The sequence below is a fragment of the Barbus barbus genome, assembly GCF_936440315.1.
Source record: "Barbus barbus genome assembly, chromosome: 1".
Classification (NCBI taxonomy): Eukaryota; Metazoa; Chordata; class Actinopteri; order Cypriniformes; family Cyprinidae; genus Barbus; species Barbus barbus.
Window position 1 is genome coordinate 5859531 of NC_136729.1, and position 26070 is coordinate 5885600.

General features: G+C 38.8%; 1 protein-coding gene across 8 annotated transcripts in view; it reads left to right on the plus strand.

Annotated features, from left to right (window-relative positions):
- The window catches only part of LOC306875185 (serine/threonine-protein kinase MARK2-like), a 55182-nt gene that overhangs the window by 9901 nt on the left and 19211 nt on the right, over positions 1 to 26070 (plus strand). For 5 of the 8 annotated variants that reach the window (XM_079425634.1, XM_079425636.1, XM_079425639.1 and 2 more), the window contains exons 2-14: positions 5740 to 5910; positions 7735 to 7788; positions 9010 to 9058; positions 13650 to 13715; positions 14775 to 14845; positions 15377 to 15433; positions 18214 to 18450; positions 18562 to 18681; positions 19990 to 20089; positions 20212 to 20324; positions 20417 to 20555; positions 20648 to 20787; positions 23635 to 23723. In XM_079425634.1, the coding sequence (XP_079281760.1) occupies positions 5740 to 5910; positions 7735 to 7788; positions 9010 to 9058; positions 13650 to 13715; positions 14775 to 14845; positions 15377 to 15433; positions 18214 to 18450; positions 18562 to 18681; positions 19990 to 20089; positions 20212 to 20324; positions 20417 to 20555; positions 20648 to 20787; positions 23635 to 23723 (1406 nt within the window). Of the gene's footprint in view, positions 1 to 5739; positions 5911 to 7734; positions 7789 to 9009; positions 9059 to 13649; positions 13716 to 14774; positions 14846 to 15376; positions 15434 to 18213; positions 18451 to 18561; positions 18682 to 19986; positions 20090 to 20211; positions 20325 to 20416; positions 20556 to 20647; positions 20788 to 23634; positions 23724 to 26070 lie in introns of all 8 variants that reach the window. The other 3 variants (XM_079425633.1, XM_079425635.1, XM_079425638.1) reach the window with 1 other exon arrangement.

Below are 26070 nucleotides of genomic sequence, written 5' to 3' on the forward strand. Positions count from 1 at the left end.
GGAGAAGCGAGGGGAGAGGTGTGATGAAGAAGCGGGAGAGTGAGAGAGACACTCCATCTGCTCTCTGTTTGTGCCCTTGGCTGCCTCCAGACTCTAGTTTTAATTAGAGGCAGTGTGGGATTTACAGCTCCATGCATTACCTGCAGGCCCTGTCCACCATTCATCCATCCGTCAGTTCATCTGTGCTTCTCTTCCTTTATATGTTTGTATCTGACTTGTTTGATGTGAGAAACACCCGAACATGGTGAAGTTAATGAATTCCGTATCTGTCTTTCCATCCATCTTTCTGGTCATCCAACTTTTTTCCTTCCTATTTACTAATAAATCATTCTTTGCTTCCTTTCTTTCCTTTCTTCTTGCTGAAAAACAGGTCAAAGCAGTTTTATATTACATAATTGTTGCCTTCTGCAAGCATAACCAAACATACAGCATGACTAGTGTAGCAAGATTCACATATGAATAACACTTATTCTTGTTGAACTTGTTGAATCACAAGTTAAAGTTGGCAAGAAATGAAAAGTTTCTATGCATCTTTTGTTTCATTTTTTTAAATTTAGCTTGACCTTCTGTTAAAATAATTTAATGGCAGACTTCCCCAATCATTTAGTCTACTTAAACCCTGTCTCCTCACAATAGACTGTAAGCTCACTTTTCTTTTGATTGCAATGCCCACATTTCAAAAGGCCCGTTTACTTTTGTCACCTTGTGCGTTTTCTCAAATCAGATGGCTATTCGATTGGTTAAAAATGTTCAATTTACACTTGGCCACATAACTGTCTCCAAAAAACGATTATAATTCCGATCTTCAATTCCCACACTACATGCAGATTCATTGGAGATCACATCACAGACAGCAACAGATATGCACTGTGTTTTTATTTATCATCAGTTGATCTCAAGATCAAAGACCGCAACAATGAGAGAGCATCATCAGCACTAGTGAAAGAATTTAAAGTTCAGCACTTTTAATGAAGATGACTGTTGGACATGTGAAGATGCGATGCTGAATGGTGAGTTTCATTTGCATTAATTTGTGCATGCTTGCTAAAGAGAGATGCTTATCCCTGGTGGTCCATATATGTGGAACTGCATGTTGCTGTGGTATAGCTGTAACTCGCTCTCATGTCTTTATTTTTTGCCATTTTGGGAGGAGTAAAATTTACATATGTGGCTTTAACAACCAGATCCAATTACACTTATACAGTTGCATCTGGAATGCATCTCAAACCACCTCTTGAAGTGGTTTGTGCAATCGGATTGCAGTCTGTCTCGAATGCATTTTCATGTACACCTCGTTTACCTTTTCATAATCTGATAGCTATCTAATGAAAGAAAACGCATGAAGAGACCAAGGGTAAATCGCCCAAAGTCCAATCAACAACCAACAAATAACCTATATTTTAGGCCCACCTATATTTTTTTTCGATTATCAGTTACACTCGGATTCAACATCAGTTACATTACAATATAGAATTGTAATGATTTGTCGTGACTTTTTCATTGTGACTTTAACTGTTTGGATCCATCTGAATCAGTCAGAATAGTTGCTCTGTTTGACTTGTTACTTGTCTGGATGTTTATACTACAACGAATAGTTAAAGTTAGACATTCAAAAAATACTTTTGTTTTAATAACTAGCATTTTAATGAATAAAACAACCAAAAATAGTATGGTTTTGTTTAGTATGTAGTTAAAACCAATTATGGGAGTGAGGTTCATAAAAACAGAATTTTGTAGAAAACACTGGTTTGTGTGTGTGTGTGAGATGAGGGAGATGGTGTATGTGTAGGTGGTGAAGTATTTATAGTTCTTCATCGTGACTGTCGTTTCTAGGTGTATATGACCGCATCTGTGTGTGTTGAAAAAGAGTTTCTCTTTTTCTAGGCAGAGATGGGCTTCACTCTCTGTACTTGGAATATTACGCCCAATTTCCTTTTTGCCACAGAAAGAGAAGATGAAGGAAAGTAAGAAGGGGGAAATGGAAAGAGAGAGATACAAGAAAAAGGGAGGAAAGAGAGCTGTCCTTTAGAAAGGTAAAGAATAGAGAAGATAGGTATGAGGACGAACAACAGATTTCCATGGCAACGCTGCATTCATGACCCAGCGACTGACTGCTTCTTTAAAGACATGCTGGATTGCGTGCAAGTGTGTTTTGAAACAGAACAAGAGAGCATGCTTTACAGCTACTACAGCATTTATAGTGTTCCTGGTGCCTCTGGTTCACCTTTCTTTTAAAGAGACTGTTCAGAAAAGTTTGAAAGATCAGTGATGAAACTCATAACCAGGTCAATAAACATCAGGTCCGGTCACAGAATTCTGTGCCGTGTAGCTATATGAAGCACTTAGAGCAGCTTTTGGGTCTGATCGGCTTCCTACTGAGCTGAACTAGTGTCAGCTAAACTCAGGCTCTCAGAGCTGCCGGAGAAGGTGGTATTTAAGGTTCAACGCTGAAGTGAGCAGGACTCCCAGCAAACCTAAAAAAGATTCCGGCACAGACAGCATGTTGTCAGGGAGAACATTATCCTATCCTCATTGCTGTCTGTGGAGGGTGTAATTACAAGGAGAGATAGATGATGATATGGAGCGAAGAAAAGACCCAGAAAAAGAGCAAAAAAAGGGAATTTTATTTAGCCCAGACTGACCTTCGTCCTAGATGATTCTTTAATAGTAAGGTAGATGCCAAAGGATATAGTTCTAGATACAAAAAATGAGCCCTTTTGAGACTCTGGCTCTGTTTTAAATCCTCGTGGGCTGTCTGCTGTCTACGTAAGCAGTTACTTTCGAAAGAGAGAGTTGATTCTGACAGCATTTTAAAGCAACAAGTTGTTCGTTTTCATTAAGAGTTGGCGATTTGAATGACAGGAATTTCGTGCATGAAAGAATAAATGGATAGTTCACTCAAAAGCGAGAATTCTGTCATTATTTACTCATCCTCGTGTAAACCTGTGTGACTGACTTTGTTCTGTAGAAGGCAAAAGAAGATATTCAAATAACACTGGACTCCACTGACTGCCATTGTATGGCCTAAAATCACAGAAGCATTTTTGTAAATAACTTCTTTGGTGTTCCAATATAAAAAGAAAGTCATAAAGATTTGTACTGATGAGTAAATGATGACAGAATTAGACATTTTGAGTGGACTGTGCCTTTAAGCAAACTTTTTTCGTTTTAACTGAAATGGAACCTGGAAGTGACTGATTTGAAACGCTATATGTCCAATTCAGCAACTCAATTAAGGGTCACTCATGCATGCAACACAAGTTGCTCATGTGACACTCACAAAAGACTTTACTAACAATTACATTTGACTCCAGTAGAGATTGATGATAGTATGTTGCTAAGCTAAAAGCACAAACAATTCATAGAACATGTTAATGCTAATTAAAAATGATTTGTTTTTAAATAGATTTAACTTTCTTTTCACTACTGCTTTAAATTGTAAAATAATTTTTCCTTATACTCTTGTTTTTCAGTATGTTTGCATGTGTGGTGGGGCAGATCTCATGTGAAGTTCTGCTTGATAAGGAAGAAAGATTAGCCAGAAAGGAGAGTGCCATTGTAAAAGTGCATTGTGACATTTGTAGCAGAGTGTTTCATTGCTGTTTATGAGTGATGTATTGATATCAGTTCTGCTTTATGCATGTATCAGCACTCTCATGACTATGCATACACACAAGCTACACCAATGTCTAAAATCTGAGTCCCCAGCCATACCTGCACACATGCCCTCTAATACCTTAAGTCCTTACCCCTCTGTTCCTGTCAGCACACTGTCAATCTCCAGCTTTCCATGCCCTGACCTTTGCAACTGCTCTTAGCTCAGCTTACCTATAAACACACACATTCAGACAGACAGTGTGGGTTTGCTGTTTTTTTCAGCCAGCTTTTCTCATGCCTTTCTCGTGAGCTGCCCCTCTTTCAAAATTGGCATCATGTGAAACGGGAAATAAAGAGCGTCTTCATTTAAATACATACCTCTGTGTGTGCACCATTTAGTGGATTGACGTCAAGCATTACATTTATGGCTTTAAATTTTGAGCGGTTGGTCTTTGAAGACGGAGCTGTCATGAAGTACAGCGCCTGGATAAGTGAACTGTGGTTTGCACACACACACACACACACACACACACCGCACCACATGGAGTTGACTGGGTCCCTCTTGATGATTGAACTTTCTCTTTAATGAGCTCTGCTTTAGCTTGAGTACAAAATGGAGAAACTTCTGTAAAGTTAGAGATTAAAATGATGAATGCTGTGTGATGCAGATGCTACTTGTGTAAATGTTAACACGCTTATGTTTATAACGAAATGAAAGCGGGAAAGCGTAGAGAAGTACATAGCATATCTGTGTCTGTGTTTGTGTGTTTGCAGGTTTAGCAAATGGACCCGTCTGATTTAATCTAATCCACTGTAATATAATCTGATTTGATCTGTAGGTTTCTCCAGTGTAATGGGGTAACGTGGGAAATTGGGATTTAATCTCGATTTGGACAGGAGAGTTGAGAAGATTTGGTGGGGTTAAGGGACTCTCATGAGATTGATTTTTCATTCACTAGAATGCTTTATGATTGCTGTGGTGATGCATCTTCCTTTTTCTTGTCCCATTATTTTGTTCCCTTGAAGAGCATTATTGAAGGGATGGTTCACCCAAAAATGAAAGTTCTGTCATCATTTACTCACTGTCATGTCATTCCAAACCTGTTTGACTTTTCTTCTTCTATGGAGAAGTCTGGTTGCACACATCTTTTGAATTGGGCTGCTTAGGCAATGCAAGTTCAAGTCTGGCTTATGTCATTTACTCAAGACCTTTTTTTTTTTTATTCCCCCAATTTTTAAAAATGTTCTTTAATCACTCATGTTCTCCAAAGCTGCATTTATTTGATCAAAAATTACAATAAAAAGTCATTTTGAAATATTTTTGCAATTTCATTTTAATATTAAAATGTGATTTATTCTCATGATGGCAAAGCTGAATTTTCAGCAGCCATTGATTACTATAATCTTCATTGTCAGATGAACCTTCAGAAATCGTTCAAATATGCTGATTTGGTGCTCAATAAGCACAGTATTTCTTACTGTTATCAATTGTGCTAATCAGAAACAGTTATGCTGCTTTATATTTTTGTGGAAACCATTTTTTCAGGATTCTTTGATGAATAGAAAGTTCAAAATAACAGCATTTATTTAAAATTGAAATTTTTTGCAGCATCATAAATGTCTTATGTCTCTGCTGATTAAAAATATTATTTCCTTACCCAAACTTTTGAACAGTAGGAAACTCCTGTACCCATATCTCCCGTAACTACAGAAAGCCTTCTTCCCAACAGTCAACAGTTGTCAGATGATTGTACTTAACACACACCAAGTGCTGCTTCAAATGCTTATTTTACACTTTCTGTGCTCTAGAGCACAACAATGACATGATACATACAAGTTTTCAACTGTGGTTCTGTTCATACCTCACATATCACTCAAACGCACTGACCCTCAATTATTAGGTAGTCACTTCAGTCTGAGGTTGTGATCACTGTGTATTTGGCACGCCAAAATGATTGAGCAATATTCTACGGCTGTGTGAATGTAGCCATATTTTCCCCTTGTGAATCAGTCTGATACATCTATCTGCATGTGTGAGTGTGTGTGAAAGCGAGAGGGGGAGAATGTAGTTGAATTTGAGTGTCAACCGAGTGTGACCATCTGAAACATTTTTCTGATCCCTATATTCTATCTCTCTGTCAGACCCACTCTGATGCCAAAGGAGGAGGGCGTCCCAGTGTGTCACGTAGTCGGAATGTGGTGCCGACGGTGGATGAATACCCCCAAATAGGGAATTACAAACTGCTGAAGACCATCGGCAAGGGCAACTTTGCCAAGGTTAAACTGGCCCGACATGTCCTCACTTCTAAAGAGGTAACTAGATCTTCTGTGTATTTACCTTTTTTTAGTGGATCTAGTTAGCCGAGTCCTCACTACGCTGAAAAAAAAAAATGGTGTGGGATTGACTTTGTTGTACATTGAAACAATTTTCACTCTGAAATTACTAGTAAATTTAATTTACAATTACAGAGTATAATGGCAAGTAACAAACTGATTACTTTCATCATATAGTACAGTTATTTCATTGTTTTTGACCGTTTGAGATTTATACACGATACACCCTAAATTGCATCATGTCTGACCGTGATGCATGTTCAGGGCCTGTTGCATTAACTGCTTAGACTAGTATTACAAGTTAGGGATCTATTTTTTTTTTTCTTTTAAGGCTACTCATAACTTTAAGTCAGTTGTATAAACATTTAAATTAATCTAATTTGAGAGAGTACGGTTTATCCCTTGGCTAACTGCTAGTTAGTCAGACTAGTTCTTAAGACATGGTTTTAACATAATGACTGTGTTTATGCAACTAGCTCCAGATATGCTGAATCTAATTTCAAATCACCTATGTTTGTGGTGTGGACTGGATGTGACAAAATAAGATTGAATGTGAATTTTGCTTAAATTCAGACTAAGGAGAAGTAATCAAATACACAAAAGGTTATTTATCTTTGATATTGATATTTCTCTTGAATCCTTTTGACATATTTCAACATTCCCAAGCGGGTTCTTCATTGATACTGTTTCCTCCTTGCTGAACAATTTAAGTAAACTTTATTTGGGTGAAAATGATGCCACAACTGTGGGACAGTTATATAAACCTTTAAAAGATTTATGATTATTTCAACAAGTAACAAAAATAAGGGAAAGCATTTGTTATATGATTCAATTGTTATATAACAAATAAAAGAAGATGAAATCTGAAAGTTGAGCTGTTTTAATCAAAATCAACCCCTGGGACATGCTTCTGGTGCCTGACTTTGCAGAAACATGCAAATATAGATCAAGCACAGTTAGCATTCAGAGTAGAGGTCTTCTCGGGTCCTAAAATCCATGCCCGACCCGAATCACTTCTTACCCGAACATGACGTGCATAAATAATTTAAAAAAAAAGATAAACCCAACCCTAGACAGACCCGATGAAATTAGACCCGAGTCTGACCCGACCGCATTTATTTTCGAACCTGACTGGTCCCGAACGTAAACAGTATTGACGTGTGTACAGCCTGCAGCCCCGCTGCTCCATTACTTTCATTCAGTTTATTTACTTATATTTTTGCCTGCCTGATGGATACATGTTATTTCTGAGTTTGGCTTTCAATTGTAACCAGTGGATTTGAAATATAAACGTGAAAAATTATCAAATTATAAAAATTCAACCGATAGGCTAGTAAATCATGGATTTGCTAGTTTTGTCTGCAGCGTTAGCTACGCAAACGTTAGCTGCGTGTCAAGCCTTGCATTGACGCGCAGCGTAATGAAGTGAGTGGATTTCCTGATGGATCTCATATCTAGATTTCATATCGGTTTCTGAGGTTAAAAATGTGTTCCTTTTTTACGTGCATTTCTCAAAAATGAACTTAACATTAATGCACAAGTCGGGAAAGTTTAAAAGAATTCAGGTCTAATCGGGTCCATTTGGGAAAAGCACATTCATTTTAATTACCCGAGACCCGAGGCTGCTAATACCGAACCCGACCCGTGGCCGAGGCACTCGTAGAAGTTTTGGACCCGTGAAGACCTCTAATTCAGAGTCATCTTTCTAGTGTAACTCTGGTATTCTGGTAAATCCTTTTGAAAAAAGTAATTTTATGTTTGAGAGAGGTGTTTAAAGATGTGTTTGTGTTTCTTTTGTCTCAGGTAGCAGTGAAAATCATAGACAAGACACAACTCAACTCTTCTAGTCTTCAAAAAGTGAGTCTGCAGATCTCCTCTCTATCTGTATGTCTGTCTGGAGTGAGGGCACAGAAGGGGTAATTACAGGAAGAGAGGCTGAAGGATTTCCTCTGACGTGGGAATGAACGGGTTCTGCTTTACCCCCACGCACACATACATATGCTGGTCATGTACCATTAACTTTTTACTGTAACTACTGCAGAATCCTGGAGGATATTAAAGAAATGAGGTTAAGGCATTGTTCCTGCTGCTAGTGAAAATTTAACAATGTATGTGCTGTAAAATATTAATACACTACCATTTACAAGTAGGATATTTTGGGGTTAGAAAGATTTCTTTGGAATAAATTTTGAAAGGTACTTTTATTCAGAAAGGATGCATTAAATTGATCTAAAATGACAGACTAAAGACATACAAATAGATTTCTATTTCAAAATGAACGCTTTTTTTCAAACGTTGTTCCTCAGAGAATCCTGGAAAAAACACTTTCCACACTTCATTGAGCAGAACAACCATTTTCAACTTCAATAATAAATGATTTCTTGAGTACTACAATGAACACCTTAGAATGATTTCTTAAGGATCTGTAACAGAAGTGTTAAACATATTAACATATTATTTTGTTAATTATAATTATTATATTATTTTGTTAAACATTATTTTGTTGGTCTTAGATTGTCTGCCAGCCTGGCTTAAAGCGCTTTGACTAACTGCTCAAAATCCCTATAGAACCAGCCTGACCAGACTGAGCCCAGCAGTCACCAGACGTCTATGTAACATCGAATTTACATTGAATTTTGGTCACCTGACGTCGCAACCGAAATTGAACCAAATATCAACGTCTTATGACGTTGTGTGCCTCTTGTGTACCAGCTGGGAGAGACCAGCAAACCAGCTTGTAATGGGATTGATCTGAGCCCTTAAAGGGACAGGTGACCCAAAAATAAAAATTCTGTCATTTACTCACACTCAAGTTGTTCCAAACCTGTTTGAGTTTCTTTATTCAGTTGAACACAAAAGATGACATTTTGAAGACTGTGGGTAACCAAACAGTTGCTGGTCCCCATTGACTTCCATAGTATTTTTTTTTTCCATTCTATGGAAGTCAGTGGGGACCATTTCTTTTTAAGCTATACATTCAATTTAATGTATCTGGCATTATCGCAAGGATCAGGTTAATAGCACCTTGTCAATGCTTACAATCTTCTCAAACCTCATCTCTGTATTGTGTTTTCTCAGCTCTTCCGAGAAGTGAGAATCATGAAGCTTCTGAGTCACCCAAACATCGGTGAGTGAAAGAACCCGTCTAACTGGCCACACCACAATTAATAGAATTATTTTAATATTTCAAATCAGCATCTGACACGAATCATCGGAATTGTCCGATACAAGATAAGACCAGTCTACTGAAATCAGCATTCCTGAGACTTTGATGTCATAGATGTTGAAGAAATGGACTGTTTGATATGTGCTGCTGATATGCACTCGCTCAAGCCTACACACAAGTCAGATACTGCTGATGTATTGAACTGTGTGTTTAAGTATGTGTGTGTGTGTGTGCGTACCTGTACTGTGGTGGTGGTCTTGACGAAAACGCTAGCTCATTAGTGCTCAGCTTGTGCTCATAAATATCAAAGAACAGAGCAGAAATATGAAAGGAAAAACCTGCCCCCTTTAAGGATGCCACACTGTGGATTCAGTCCTGATTCAGATTCTTTGCTCTTTCTCTGTTCAGTGGCCGAGTGTCTCTGTGCTGATATCACATCACACAATCACAGCTGATTGATCTGAAACGCTCCTTGATCTTTCCATGATGACACACACAAAGTAGGGATTATGTATTTTATTCAAGTTCAAGTTGAGCTTTATTGTCATTCCGCTACATGTGGGGACATACAGTGGAACGAAATGTTGTGCCTCGCAGGACCACGGTGCTACATAAATACAGACATACAACAATGAAGTAAAAAACACTATAAACCTATACACAACTAACCTACTGACAGATTTTAACTAGAAGTATACTATATATAAATATTTACCCTATACAAACTAAAAAAAATTATAAATACAAACTATACGAATGCTTCATAAATACTGTACATGTGCAAAGAGAAACATTTTGAGTCAAGCAGCTGGTTGGGAACAGTGCAGGATGATTTGTAGTGCATGAGCATGTAAACACATATATTGCTGAGTCTTTTGTGGGATAGTGTACACGCAGCAGTGTGTGTAACGTGTCTAGTACACATAGAGGAGAGTGTTACTACAGGTGGTTTGTACAGGCCCACTCACCTGTGTGTAGCACACTTCAAATTGCACAAAAAAGTTCCATACAGTTTTTTTTTCTTTGGTGTGGTAAGGTTTGGGGTGGGGGGTGGTCCATGCTTCAGCAGGTAGGGGTTTGCATGGGGTTTCAGAGGGGGGTGGGGTGGTTTGAGTTCAGGGCTCTCACAGCCTGGGGGAAAAAGCTGTTGAGCAGTCTGGCGGAGCGGGCTCTGATGCTCCGGTACCGTCTTCCTGATGGTAGGAGCTGGAACAGACTGTGGGAGGGATGGGTGGAGTCCTTCACCATGCTGTTGGTTTTGCTGGAGCATCGTGTAAGGAAAATGTCCAGGATGGAGGGGAGAGGGCCACCGATGATCTTTTGCAGCTGTGTTTACTGTCCGCTAGGGCTGGGTATCGAGTTCGATACTTTTTAGGCACCGACCGAATTGCCTCGATACCACCGAGTATCGAAAAACGTCTTGTCGTTCGGTACCAAATTTCGATACCTAAGGGGTTAATCTCATCACCGTCAGTGAGCCAATAATCCTGCAGCACTAGGTGTGTTTGACTAGAAGCGGCGCGGCGCTGATAGATCAGTGTTTGACATACCGCGAGAGCGTTTCGAAAGCGCACGGAGCAGTCTGCTCTCTATATCGCGCGGTTTGTTTACTAAACACAGACTGAAGCTCGCGTGACGCTCGCGGTGATTTCAGCTTCTGCCGCCTAACTAAATGAGGACATAAACACATGAACAACATCTCCAGAACTGCTGTGAGAGTCAATTAATGAGCAGTTTACCGTTTGATTCGAGTAAAACTAACGTCATATCATATAAGTTACACACAGAACTGTAAAGGTATTCCCGGAAACCCGTCAAAATAAAAGTTCGGTTTCATTTGGAAGACACTGCGGCAGAAATATTTTTGTTCAGCGGACAGTATTACATACTGCTACTACTAGGCTACTGTTAAAATTAAAACTTTATTATTATTATTTTTTTTTTTTAGAAATTATCACACAACAGTTATTCAATTTTTTTTATTTTAATAGTAAACCCCCTTTGTTTGCCAAAATAAATAAACTTTGATTTTCAATAATTTAAAGAAATTAAATTAATGTTTTATGTCTTCATTTGAAAACCAGATGCAGAACACAGAATTTCTGAGGAAAGATAAAACATTTCATAAGGCTATTTTAAGAATACGTTTAAATAAACTAAGTTGTTTTTATGCATTCAAATAATTAGACATACTACACCAGAATTTAATAACAATAAAACATATGGTGAAAGAAAATAAAACACCCACTTATGAAAGTGGATGAAGATTTAAAATTTCTTGGAAGTCTTTAACAACCTAGAAGTGATGATGTGTTTTAAAATGAACACGCACTAATGTAAACATAGCCTAACAGATGTGTAAACTGAAAACAATTTGAACTTTATTAAAATTATTTATTTATTGTGTTGGATATATTTTGTTCCATTGTGCAGTGGCTCAGGAGATGAGGCTTTGAGTCTGTATAAATATCAACATTAAAAAATATTTTTTTGAGATAATGTAATCTTATTAAAACTGATTTCATAAAACTGGTATCGAAAAAAGTATCGTTCAGGAACCGGTATCGAACTCAAGGTATCGGTATCGGTACCAGTATCGAAAATTTTTGAACGATACCCAGCCCTACTGTCCGCTGGAGGGTCTTGCGGTCAGCAGCACTGCAGTTCCCGTACCAGACAGTGATGCAGCTGGTCAGCATACACTCAATGGTGCCCCTCTAGAATGTGGTGAGGATGGGTGGAGGGAGACTTGCTCTTTTCACCCGGCGGAGAAAGTGTAGGCGCTGTTGTGCCTTTTTTGGAGAGTAACAGGGTGTCGGTGGTCCAGGTGAGATCCTCTGTGATGTGCACCCCCAGGAATTTAGTGCTGCTGACTCTCTCCACAGTCGAGCTGTCGATGGTCAGTGGGGGGTGATCAACGGAGTTTCTTCTGAAGTCCATCACAACATTGTCTTCCCCACATTGAGGGACAGATTATTAGTGCCACACCATTCAGCCAGCTGTGCCACTTCCTCTCTGTAGTGCGTTTCATCATTGTTGCTGATGAGACCTACCACTTTTGTGGAGCAGGTCGAGTGTGTTGGGGAGGCTGGTTTTGATGTTGTGCATGACTAACCTCTCAAAGCACTTCATCATGATTGGAGTCAGTGCTATGGGACTGTAGTCATTTAGACAGGACACAGGTGATTTCTTTGGTACCGGTATGATTGTTGTGGATTTGAGACGTGGGGACGACTTCCTGGCTCAGCGAGGTGTCTTCATTGCATTAATGTCAAACAGTAGTGGCCTGTTTTCGTTGAATAGACTATGATGAATAGCGTAGCTCTGAGCTTTAAAACTGACTCAAGACTGTTCATTTTTATAATTCTTTTATAATTTTTATGAGAAAAAATTCTTGTCACTGCTGCTCAGTTAAGCAGACTCATTCTAATGCAGTTTGTAAGCGTAATCTTTAGCGCTAAACTTTGGCTATAATCTTGTCAGCTATTCAAGATAGATATGGTGGGTTTTGTAGCATTCATTGCAAAGCCTGAAGGGCTTCATGTAGAAATAGATGTATTTATCACCACTGCTTTCCTTCATACTTCAAACTCGTACAGTGTTATCCCATGAAGTAATAATGCTGTGCTTTAGAGGTGTAGATGTGCTACATCATTAATATGATTTTTTTTCTCAACATCAGTTGTTAGCACTGTTGAAATAATTTTACTGCGAAGGCTTTCTAATGAGGTTAGAAGTAGTTAAAAATATACCACATTGAATTGTTCAGAATACAAACAATTAAAAAGATCACAGTTTCCAAATCAGATGTGACAGTTGATTTGCTTGTATATATTGAAAGCTAAAATGCAACACAGTCACAGCTAGCTATTGCTAATAGAGTGCTGCAGTGGTGGCCTGTTTTTTTAGGAAGTTAGCATCACCCTGGTTCCCTTGACAAAAACCCAATAGAATTTTTCCATTGGCTTTTGGATTATTGCAGGAAATATGCACTATGATGAAATAAGCACTTCATGAATTTCAAGCCCAAACACATAATATATCGACAGAAGTATTAGAATAGTTTGCAAAAGCAATTATAAACACAGTGAGGCTGTAAAAGTGGACTTGTGAGTAGATGAGTTTACCTGTAGAGTAGATGGGTTTAGCTACTTGTTAGCAACTGTCCTTTTCAAGACAAGTAAAAGCTTTAAAAAAATCACAAGGGGTTTTTACTCATGTGTTGTATGTCATAAGTAAAATGTGAAAATGTCTTCCTTGTGTTAACCACACACCTTATTTCAGCCAATTAACCAAAAACCTATTAAAAAATTGACTTCAGGACAATGGAACCAGAAGTAAAATGTTAACTTGTTTTGGGTTTTGACCTACAAAAACGTTATCCCTGTAGAACTCTACTGATTTTGGGCCAGTAAGATAAAGATGTGAATGATTTCATAGAGATGTGTTATTTCTTGTTAATTCTTGTTTGGGATGTGCCTAAAATTCAAATTTGGTGTGAATAATCTCTTACATGTTTTGATTTGTGATCATCTCTCTTTTTCTCCTCCAGTGAAGTTATTTGAGGTGATCGAGACAGACAAGACGCTGTATTTAGTCATGGAATATGCCAGTGGAGGTGAGTGGGCTGAAAGACTAGAACTGCCAGCTGTCAATTATGTCAAGATCTAAAAATCAGGGGCCGGTTGCACCAGCTGTACGTAAGTTACAACTTAGCCTAGTTTTGACGTAAATGGGCAGTAAGTTACAACTTACGCACTACTAAATATTTGTTCGTTGCACCATTACACTTAGTTGAAGTGTAACTCTAATATTTATGGAAGCCTCTGGTCAGGAGTAACGGTTGGAATAAAATAGCAGACTGAGTGAACTGCATCAATATTCTCTTCTTTTACCCGACAAGCTTCAATCCTTTAGGCATATATGATGCTGCTGACATTTACACTCACGTACATATTAATAGAGAGAACAATATGTGAATAAACTTACTCTGTTTTTATTAGCGCGTCTTCAACACCCCATCTGCAGCGCGCCTCTGTGCGCTTCGGTCCATGTTGCGCATGTCAGATGAAATAATAAACAAATGGCATTTCTTATGTTTTTTTTCTTTCTTTCAGTATCGATCCTTATTTATTTCAATTACAGTTTCTGAATGTTATTTATCTATAAAATAGCTTACATATAGACTAATGTTATTAATGTATCGTTTTTAATGGAAACGTTTTTTTTACCGTTAGTATACGTCAGGCAAAATAAGTTAGAATAAAGGATAAATTAAAATTCATAGCATTTAATCAAGTTCTGCTCATGTATTTGAAGGTTTCTATTGGATGATTTAGGGTAAACATCATATTATGCGACTACGCATTACTTTACGGAGACATCCTGCCTTACGAACAACTGGTGCAACCAAATAATGTATAGATTTAGTTACAAACTAGCTAGTAGTTACTAATCCTCTAGTGTGGACTTAACGTTCTAATTTAAGTAAGAACTTATGAATGGCTGGTGCAACCCTACCCAGGACACTGCATTTTAAATAATTTAATTCTCCTATCTTCCTTTCTCTTTTGCCTGATCTGTCTGTTCTTCTCCTCAACTTGTACCACTTCTTCTTTACCTGTCTTTCTCTGTCATTTTCTATTCTATTGCAATGTTCCCCTCTTCCATTTCCAAGGCGAGGTTTTCGATTACCTTGTTGCTCACGGGAGGATGAAAGAAAAGGAAGCGCGTGCCAAATTTAGACAGGTCAGTGCGAGTGCGTATGAGTGAGTCATGCTTCAGTGTCAAAGCTCACATGTACATACAATGAGGTCTGAGCCCACTAGTGAAAATGCTTCCATTTTTCTATTATAACTTTTAATTACTGATCATATCATCAGTTTGAGTGCAATAGTGAGAATGATCCAAACAGAATTGTGTTTCAATGGAAGCAAGAACATCTGACATCTGTACAGAATTTTAATTGTAATATTTTACAGTAAAATTGTTTTTATTGTATATATGATCAAATAAATGGAGCTTTGGTAAACATATACTGTTTTAAACAATAGTGGTTTGCGACAGGTGGTGCCAAGTAGTGCTGTTTTGCTAGTACGAGCGTGTGTGTGTGTGTGTGTGCGCGCGTGCTCATTAACTCTGCTGTGTGCATATGTGTGTATGATGGTTTAATTGCTGATAGAAAAGCTCAATTAAAGAACGACAACTCCCATGAGCAGCCAAAATGACTTCACCTACTCTCCTGATTACTCACCACACCTTCTCTCTGTATCTCTCTAGATTGTCTCAGCTGTGCAGTATTGCCATCAGAAGTGTATTGTACACCGAGATCTTAAGGTGAGAGTGTGTGCTTGTGCGTGTGTGTGTGTTAGGGCCGTTAGGGTCTGCCCTGAGCAGCAAGATCTGCATTCAGCTGTACCTTCATCTTTCACATGGTCTTTAGTAGTTCTTCTGTGTCTGTCACCAAAGTCCATTACAGAAGTCCAGGTGAAGGAATGAGTCCTCTGTTCACACACCCACACCCACATGCTATCATGAGTGTACTCTGAACTCTGGAACTGCTGACCCCAGATCTTCTCCTTGTTAAGATGAAAGGAAGTGTCTCTCTGGATGAACGTTCCCATGATGAAACTCTGCCCATGTAACTGAAGTTGCTTATTGGTCCAAACCATCATCTTAGTGACTCTTGAACCTTGAATTTAGTCACTGTCTCCATGCATAACTTAATGTAATTCTCTTGCGTTCAGGACCCCCAGAAATCCTGCATAGAGTACAATTGTGTGTCTGAACCTCTCTCTCTCTCTCTCTCTCTCTCTCTCTCTCTCTCTCTCTCTCTCTCTCTCTCTCTCTCTCTCTCTCTCTCTCTCTCTCAGCTTGTCTCTTTTTTTTTTTTTTTTTTTTTGGACACACAAGCACACACACACACAGAGATGTACACTAAATAATGTCACCGCAGTGCTGCACAAAGTCTCCTGTGAGGGCTAAGTTTAGGTGTAGGGTTGGTGTAGGGCAATAGCACACACAGTTTGTTCAGTATAAAAACCATTACGCCTATGGAGAGTCCCCATAAACTAAAAAAACCAACGTGTGTGCGTGTGAGTGAGTTAACCATTAAGCCACACCTCTATTGTGGCTACAGAGGTTTTTTGCAGTTCAGGTTGGATTACTGGATCTATCGCATTTCTTTCAAGTTGCAGGCATGTTGATTGTATTGTATTCAGAGCCGGTTGCCCCAGCAAAGGAAATTAAAATGATTGAAATAGTTTTGCCCTCAGTAGTTGCAAGCAAAAACATACATACACTACCATTTTTTATATATATATATATATATATATATATATATATATATATATATATATATATATATATATATATATATATATATATATATACATATTTATTTATTTTTATTAATGGGCTCATTCATTAAGGATGCATTAAATTGGTCAAAAGTGTCAGCATTTATAACGTTACAGAAGATGCATTTCAGATAAATACTGTTCTTTTGGACTTTTTATTCATCAAAGAATCCTGAAAAAAAGTATTATGGTTTCAAAGCAGCACAACCGTTTTCAGCATTGATAATAATACAAATTTATCTTGAGCAAAAAATCAAATGACCTTAAAGACTGGAGGAATGGCTGCTGAAAATTCAGCTTTGCCATCACAGGGATAAATTACATTAATTTATATTAAAATAGATAACATTTATTTTAAATAGATATAATATTTCACAATATAACAGTTTTTACTGTGTTTTTCAATGAATCAAAATGAATGCAGCTTTGGTTAGCAGGTGTGTGTAAAAACTGTTATTGACTCCAAACTTCTGAATAATGTACAGCATGACCAGTGTAGTCTTATTCTTGAATAAATTACTCTTATGAGTCAGTTCTTTTTATTGAATTGGTCTATAAGACTCAAATCAGTCTTGAACTCATAGGTTAGTGTCTTTTTCTTTCACTCATCTCCAAATTGAGAAGAACCAAGAACTCTTATTGTATTAACTGTGACTGGTTTGTCTACATGACAGTATGTAGTTAACATATAGGGCCCTTTTGCAAAAACAAAATTCTTTCACTGAAATGTGATTGATTAACATCATGTTAAGCAGCCAATGGGCACACGGATGACATTAATTACAACACAGCTAAATTCAGTCTTGCAAAGGCAATGTAATATCGACTTTGTTAGATATCCCCACTGCCCATGCCTCATCCATTTCTTTGTTGCTGTGTGTTTGCATGTTGTAAAAGTTAGGCTCTTTTGGCAGAGTAATATTTAACTCTGCAAACCGAGCCCAGTTAGCACCCCGCATCTGTTGCTAGGCAACACAGCCTCTCTTCGTGGCTAAAGTTGGTGTGTAGATCTTGAGTGGCAGCACAGAGGTTTGGAAGCCCGTTTCCGCCAATGAATAAAAAGTAAAACAAGGTAATTGTAACTTTTTATCTCACAATTCAGATTTTTTTCTCCGAATTCTGAGATATGAACTCGCAATTCTGAGATATGAACTCGCAATTCTGAGATATGAACTCGCAATTCTGAGATATGAACTCGCAATTCGGAGATATAAACTCGCAATTCTGACTTTTTTTAGTTCTGAGTTTGAGGCAGCTTCTATCGCGTTATTTTAATAACTGCTGTCAAGTAAAGAGTGTATTGCGAGAAAATTGTGAGAAAAAAATTGTGAGGAAAAAAAGTCAGAATTGCGAGTTTATATCTCCGAATTCTGAGAAAAAAAGGCAGAATTGCGAGTTTATATCTCCGAATTCTGAGAAAAAAAGGCAGAATTGCGAGGGAAAAAAAGGCAGAATTGTGAGATAAAAAGTCGCAATTACCTTGTTTTATTTTTTATTCATTGGCAGAAACGGGCTTCCATACAGAGGGCAAGTCTCAACACATTCACAAACACACACAATAGCATGAGAGAACTCATTAGGAAAAGTTGGGCAAACACCCTGAAGGAAGAGAAACGGGCATTTCCGATAGAAAATTGAGCATTGAGGTCAAAAAGGGAGATGTGTGTGTTGCCGATTGTGTGAACGACGAACGCTGAACACTTCTTGTTCACTGTATCAAACTTCTTACCATCATACCATTCTCTTTTTCTCCCTCAGGCTGAGAATCTTTTACTGGATGCTGACATGAACATAAAGATAGCTGACTTTGGTTTCAGTAACGAGTTTATGGTGGGCAATAAATTGGACACGTTTTGTGGGAGCCCACCATATGCTGCCCCTGAACTCTTCCAGGGCAAAAAGTATAGTGGTCCAGAGGTGGATGTGTGGAGTCTCGGGGTCATACTTTACACGTTGGTCAGTGGCTCGCTGCCTTTTGATGGACAGAACCTGAAGGTGGGAGACACTGAATATCTGTCTTTTTGTTCCTGTTTGTCTCTGTCCTTTTATTTATCTTCCTCATTTGTACTGTATCATCCTCATTGTGTTTCTCTTCATCTTATGCAGGAGTTGCGAGAGTGTGTTATAAGGGGGAAGTATAGGATTCCCTTCTACATGTCCACAGACTGTGAGAACCTGCTGAAGAAGTTTCTCATCCTCAATCCTACCAAGAGGGGAAGTTTGGAGGTGCGCTTGATTTAGACATGTATACACATCTGATATCTGACTGTAAACTAAAATACAGACAAAGGCCTTACATTTAAAGTAGCTTAAAGTATGAGTTTTCAGTGTAAAATATGAAGAAAATATTTTAAAAACCATACATACCTATAAACTTCTATATGCTGAGCCTGAAATCTGAAAACCTGAAAGTTAATTTTTGAGGGGAAAAAAAAGGTAATATGAAAAGCAGTTCCTGGCAAAAGGTTTTATTACAACATACTATACCTATTCAGGTGAGATAACAGTAGATCTCAACCTATTGACATCAAGGCCTTCTGTAGTTCACAATGATATTCGAAAGCCCCATGACTTTTCCAGTCATTTATGATTTGCTGGATAAGGATTTTTACAAATATTTTTTACTCCCGTAACCCGAAAAAAAGCTTTTTTATGAAATGTTTAAAATGTTTTCCCAAGGTTGTGGGAATGCTTGGGGACATTCACACTGAACGTGTTTTTCCATTCCAATGCGCTACTTTTCCATTGTTTTTCTATGTAAACGTGTGCAAGATGGATGTGTATGATTGTTGCACTAGCGTCTTTCGCAGTGTCTCACACATGAGATTGAGTTAAAAGAATTTACACTTTTACACACAGCGCGCTCATCAGTGTTAGTTTCGAAACATTGGGGCAAACAGAAGACTCCGAAGGCGGGGCAAACGTTGCAAGCTTTTGTTTACAGTAGCAAGTTGGCATGGCTACTGTTTTATTTGACAGCAATATGGCGGAAAAGACATTTTGCATGGTGCTTTTTAATTTTAAAACCATTCGTTAACACTGCATCATTGTGTTTTTAGATGCAACAATGCTTTCTGTGTGAACAGCCCCTTAAAGGGTGAATTAAAATGAGAAATTTCTTGCTTTTTAATTATTTTATCTTATCTTTAATGCTTTTTTGTCTTATTTTAAATATTTTTAAGTTATCTTAAGACCCTTTTGAGGTTCGCTGAGGTCCCCTAGTTGACCCTGGTCCTGGTTGAGAGCCAGTGATTTTAAATAAATTTATTAATTAAAATAAAATAAATTTGTACTACAAGTTTTTTTGCTGCTTTTGATTGATTGATTGATAAAATCAGTTACATTTACATAATGCTTTATATTTTGCATTTAAGCTTGTGAATGACACAATGATGTTGTTTTAATTGAGATAAGCAGATTTTTTGGCAAAAATTTGCGCTTGAATTCAAAGTCTGGTTGCCTAAAAACACTTAAAGATATGGTTATGTGATCCCTCACCATTCTCTGTCTGTGTATCTGCCGTTGGCTCAGCAGCAGATCATGAAGGATCGCTGGATGAATGTAGGTCATGACGATGAGCAGCTGAAGCCTTACACTGAGCCTCAACCTGATTACAAAGACCCCAGGAGAACAGGTGTGTGTAATTCTCACACATTTGGAATAGTATAGATGTTAAGAAAACGTTCCAAGATTTGGAAATGTTTTACAAAGGTATTGCAATGACATTGTGTATATGTGTATATGTTGCCCATTTAGACATAATGCTTCAGATGGGTTTCAGTCAAGAGGAAATAGAGGAATCTCTCATCAAACAAAAATACAATGAAGTCATGGCAACCTACCTGCTGCTTGACTATAGGAATTCAGAGGTACACACATACATAAACACACACATACTTTAATGCCCACAGAGGTAGCTAAGTGATGATGATACTTTTTGTTTTAAATTTCTGACTCGCAGCTTGACGAGGGTGTCGACTTGTTACTAAATCCACGCCCAGGAAGTGACCTCACTAGCAGCAATGGCCCTTCTCCACCTCATATGGTACTGCGCAGTGTGTCATCCGCTCAGAAACCTGTCAGAACATCAACAAATCAGGGTGAGCAGATTGGGAGCGTTTGTGAATGAAGACCTTTATAAACACACATTCACACCATTTGCCATTCATACTCTCTCTTCTTTGTCCCTCAGGCTCATACTCGAAACGGCCTCAAGGGGAAAAGAAGCATGGAGTGGAGGATTCTGGGAGGAAAGGTTCAAATAGCTCCACCAAAGTTCCACCCAGTCCAGTTATCTCCAGCGAACGCAAAAAGAGTTCCACACCCTCTACTGTAAGTGTGTCTGTTTGGTGATGTTTGTTAGAGATTTATTATTTTTTTTATTATATTGTGTCTGAAAACTGATAAATGGACAAATTTAAATTCTACATTATTTTGTGTAAATAAATTACTAAACTAAAATGCTACAAGTGAAGTATGCATTATGTACTGTATAAAAATATTATTTTTAAATATATACTGAAGATTACATTTAACACTGTTATAAAATTATTTTAAAAAAAAACTGCCTAGTGAGTTTTAGGTGACCGCAAAACCGAACTAAATATAAAAGTTGGATGAAAGAGAATGTATAATTAAAAATCGTACCAGAGGTGCACACATACCATTAGTTAGAAAAATAATACTTGTTCAACAATATTTTGAGTTGTGGCATTCATGTGTCCTTTCCCAATTCTGTGCCCCCTCTTGTCCTGTCACTTCCACTCTCGACGGCCAAACAAAGAAGTCAAAACTTTTCAACCTATAAAACACAGTTATGCAAAAAAGGGAACTATATCAATTAGAGCATGTTTATCTAGACCGAGTGCTTGTTGATCTTTTACAAGCTAGGGCACTCAAGCTTATCAACAGGACTAATACAGTACCAAAGTCACGTCATGTTCTTTAGTTCAGTTTCCATGTACTTGAAGAACATGTAATTACATTATGGATTGAGGAAGCTTTTGACATAATAGCAGGGTAATTTTTAAACATCTTAACTACTGCTTCTGTTCCCAGTTACACAAGGGTGCTCTGAAAAGCCTGCTGCTTTCCACACTGATATTTTTCATGCAGCAGATGGTTGGAAGGGCTTGCCCAGGGTAGAAGCGCACTCTCTGACCGAGAGATGTTTGGAACGTCCAAAGCTCATGGCTTCTGCTCTCAAGTTATTTCTGAGAAAATGCTACAGAGGATGCTATTTTGAGCTTTCACACACCACATCATACTTGGAGTTTCTTGGTTTGCACATCTTTAGATAATGTGCCTTTTTTCTATTGTATGAATAGGCCCTGTCTGAGTACCAACCAAGTAGTAGCTCTTCCACAAATTGGATGAGAGAGCAAACATTTTCACACCTTGAGCAATAGACAAAAATGTGTTTTGTTTCTAGTTTGTCATTCACCCAGGGTTCATAGCAGGGCTGTCCTTTGTATGGTTCATAGCATGATTCATTTAATTACTCCCAGATCAAACTTTGATTACTGTTGCAATTCCAGAACTAATACATGCAAATGTGCATTTGTCAGAAAAATCTAGTAAAGAGATTATAGAAATTTAAGCTGTAGTCAGTAACTTCTGGTTCTCTAGAGGATAAACAGAACGGCTTGTGCCTTGCGGAAGAACATTGTAGCCAGAGCTACTTCTCTCTGTTTATGTCTATGACAAAACATGCAGAAATTGGGTTCCTACCAGAACCAGTCTGAATATAAAAACTCATAAGTGCACCGTAGTGATGCAGGATAAGCCAAAAACACGGTTTGGAAAATGGATTCATGATGTACTCACTTATTATATAAATTTTGTGAATTTTGAGCAAGAAAAGTTACGGACTGCAGCTTTAAAGAATATTATTATTAATAATATTAATAATAGTAAATGCATTTATGTGTGAAGACACCTAAATGCCACTTCAAAAGTACTTCTCTGAAACCTTTGCAGTGTAAATTTGGCATTAGTTCCCTCTCGAGCTTTCACGAGACATGACGGAGAATTCTCCGTTATGGGAACTCCTTCCCTTCAACCTTTCCTGAAGTCTTATTGGCTCACGCCAGTCAAATGACTGGCCAATTGTCGCGAATCAAGCAACCGCGTGCACATACTGACGAGCTCGAGAGGCAGTATAAAAGCGACGCCCGTGACAATTACGTCAGAATCTTCTACTTCACCTGTCGAATTCATCATGGCTAAAGTTTGCAAGATCTGCGTGGGACCAATAGAACCGCCAGATCAACACGATCACTGCGTCGCCTGCCTGGGCCTGGCCCACGCTGAGGCGGCGCTGGACGAGTCCACCTGCGGACATTGCGCGGACCTGCCAGCCCGCGTGCTCCGGACCCGCCGCGATATGGCTCGCGGTCTATTCGGGGTGAGACCCACTGCCGCCAGCGTGCCGCTGGTGGGCCCCCCCCCTCTCCTGGTGGCGGGAGCGTCATCTTGCCGCTCCGCCAGACCCAGCGGTCGCCCCATTCCCCGGTTTCCTTCCCCGAGGACTGCTTCCGCCCTCCTTCCAACATCGAGGAGTTTGTGTCCTTTGGCCAGGAGGAGGTGGACGACTCGATGTCCATTTCGGCCTCGGAGAGGGAGGACTGGGCGGGATCGGAGCCCGATCAGACGGACAGCATGGGGCCCCCAGACCTCCAAGAGGAGCTCATGAGGGTTCTGTCGAAGGCTGTCCAGGAGTTGGAGCTTACCTGGAGTCCTCCGGAAGAGCCTACCAGGAGTAAGCTCGACTCCTGGTATTTCAGGTCCACAAGGAAGGCTGACTCGAGGGCGTCCGTCCCCTTCTTCCCCGACGTTCACGAGACATCACGGAGGTCGCCGTGCTCGCTGCTCGACCAGCTAACGTTAGCGGTGTTCAGTTTCAGATTCTGACGTAATTGTCGCGGGCGCCGCTTTTATACTGCCTCTCGAGCTCGTCAGTATGTGCACGCGGTTGCTTGATTCGTGACAATTGGCCAGTCATTTGACTGTCGTGAGCCAATAAGACTTCAGGAAAGGTTGAAGGGAAGGAGTTCCCATAACGGAGAATTCTCCGTGATGTCTCGTTCCCACTCTCAGGGAACCGAGGTTACGATAGTAACCGGAGACGTTAACAGTAACAACACTGGTTTGCAGCTATGTGTGTGTTTGTGATTTCAGAATAGTATCCTGTCCACGGGCACAAGCCGCAGCAGAAATTCCCCCATTTCTGAGAGAGCCACTCTGGGAGTGCAAAACGGCAAGGACAGGTACACCCAAAGACACATGCATCTGTTGAAAGAGTGTAAATCTCAAAAAAGGCAAAGTACAGAAAAACACTTACTTTTCTCTTACTGTCACACACACGTATACGGGCATAGTTCATCCCTCTAGATAAGATCACTAACAAAACCAGTCACCAGTTTTCTCTATTTTACATTGCACCACACACACACACAGTCTACTTCTATCTTCTGTCTCTATGCTGTTGGCCGTTACCTGCCATGGAGCCCAGACTGGCATGCTTTTGATCTCTAGAAAGGCTGAGTTGTACCTGATTGGCATACTTCATCCTGGATTTCAGCCGGATTAGTGATGCCTAGAGAACCATCTCATTCAGACCCACACACTAATTTAAAGAGAAAAATGTCCATCACCAGAGTATTCTTTTGAAAACCTTTTAGATGCCTTAATTGGTTAAATCCCAGTCACACATGCATGCATTAAAGCGTCATGTAACCCCATATAAACCTCCCACAATCATCACCAACAAACACTAAGTCAGTCATCCTTCACTTCCTGTGCACCACTAACCATTCATGCATCATAACTCTTCCTTCTCCAGCATTCATATTGCTGCTTATGCTCACATTCCACACACTCCAGTGTCTTCACTATATCAATTATGCATAAGCATATGCATGAGATGTATTTTTAAAAATGGAGATGGAGCTTTCTGCCTACTGGAGTCTTGTTGCATGAAGATGCTGTCTTCTGCGCTACCAAAGTGGTGACCATCAGATGCTTTAATTATGGTCATGAGTCAAATCAATATGCATGTACCTTGTAGTTAAAAAAAAAATATTAATTGTTTAATCAGCTGAGACAAAACATATCTGTGGGAATTTGAACTTTGAATGTGCACTTTTGCTCTGTTAACAAGTGTCAATTCCAGTGCAGAAAGCCCTATGCCATTAGCAATAATGAAGGCTTGTTCAGACCAAGTCTAAATATACAGGGATGATAAGATTTCAATAGGAAACAATGTATTTCTATAGACTCCTTTGCACCAAGCTCTGAATAACATACCGCATTGATATTTGTTGTACTTTTTTCATCATTATTATTATTATTATTAGTGTCATTATTTGTTTATGGTTCTGATGGAGAAAACAAACTCTCAGACGAATAAGATATTGGCTTCATTGGTGTCAAGAACTGACCTATCAGTAAACGGACGAGTAAGATTTGGTTTTGATAACAGAAGCTTGCAGTATTTGCAGAGCTACATAGATACACACAGAATAACAAAAATAACACAATACTAAAATACCACATACTGTTAAAATATTTGGAGTTAGTAACATTTTTTTGAAAGAAATTAATGCTTTTATTCATGTGCAGTTATATAGCAAAAGACTTGATGTGACAAAATACTTCTATTTCAGTTCCTTTGTACTCTGTATTTATCCAAGAAACCTGAAAAAGGTATTTATGGTTTGATACTTTTTCTTGAGCATCAAATCAGCATATTAGAATGGTTTCTGAATGATAATGACTGGAGTAATCGCTGCTGAAAATTCAGCATTGCCATTGCGAGAGTAAATTAAATTTTTAAATATATTGAAATAGAAAACTCTTATTTTAAACTAATAATATTTCACAATATTACTATTTTGCTGTATTTTAGATCAAATAAATGCAGACTTGGTGAGCACATAAGAATAAAAAAAAAAAGTAATCTTATAGACTCCAAACTGTAGTGTATGTACAGAACAGTTGCTATATACAAAAGAATGTGTCTGTACATAAAGTAAGAGAAATGATGGCATAGGAGCAGGATTGGAGAAGACTAATGTATATTCACAAACAATACGTTATTCATTGGACTTGATGTGTATGGTTTTGGTGCAAGGAGTTGTTATACTTTCTCTCATTCTCCCAATTCTCTCATCATTTACTCACCCTCATGCCGACCCAGATGTTTATGACTTTCTTTCCCATAGCTGATGCATCAAAAATCACAAAAGTGAACTTGAAGGTAATCCACATGGCCCCAGTTATTAAATCAATAGCCGCTTTTCCACTGATATCACTGTCTGCGTTTCCATCACTATCCATTACCGTGAAGATTGGTCTACACCAGGGGCGTTTCCTCCAAGGAGGCAAGGGAGGCAGTGTCTCTTCAAAAAATTGGATGAGAAAATAATCGATATTACAAACCTAAATCGCAAATATTACTGCGACACCCGCAGTTAAAGTTACAGCGGAGGCTTGCCTCCCTTTGGTCCATAGACTTAAAACAGAGACCCTAAAGCGTGCGGTGACTTTTCTGGAGGCTCATTGAGTTGAATGGGGGAAAGTCACGTGAGAGCAGGCAATGCCTCCATCATGCTA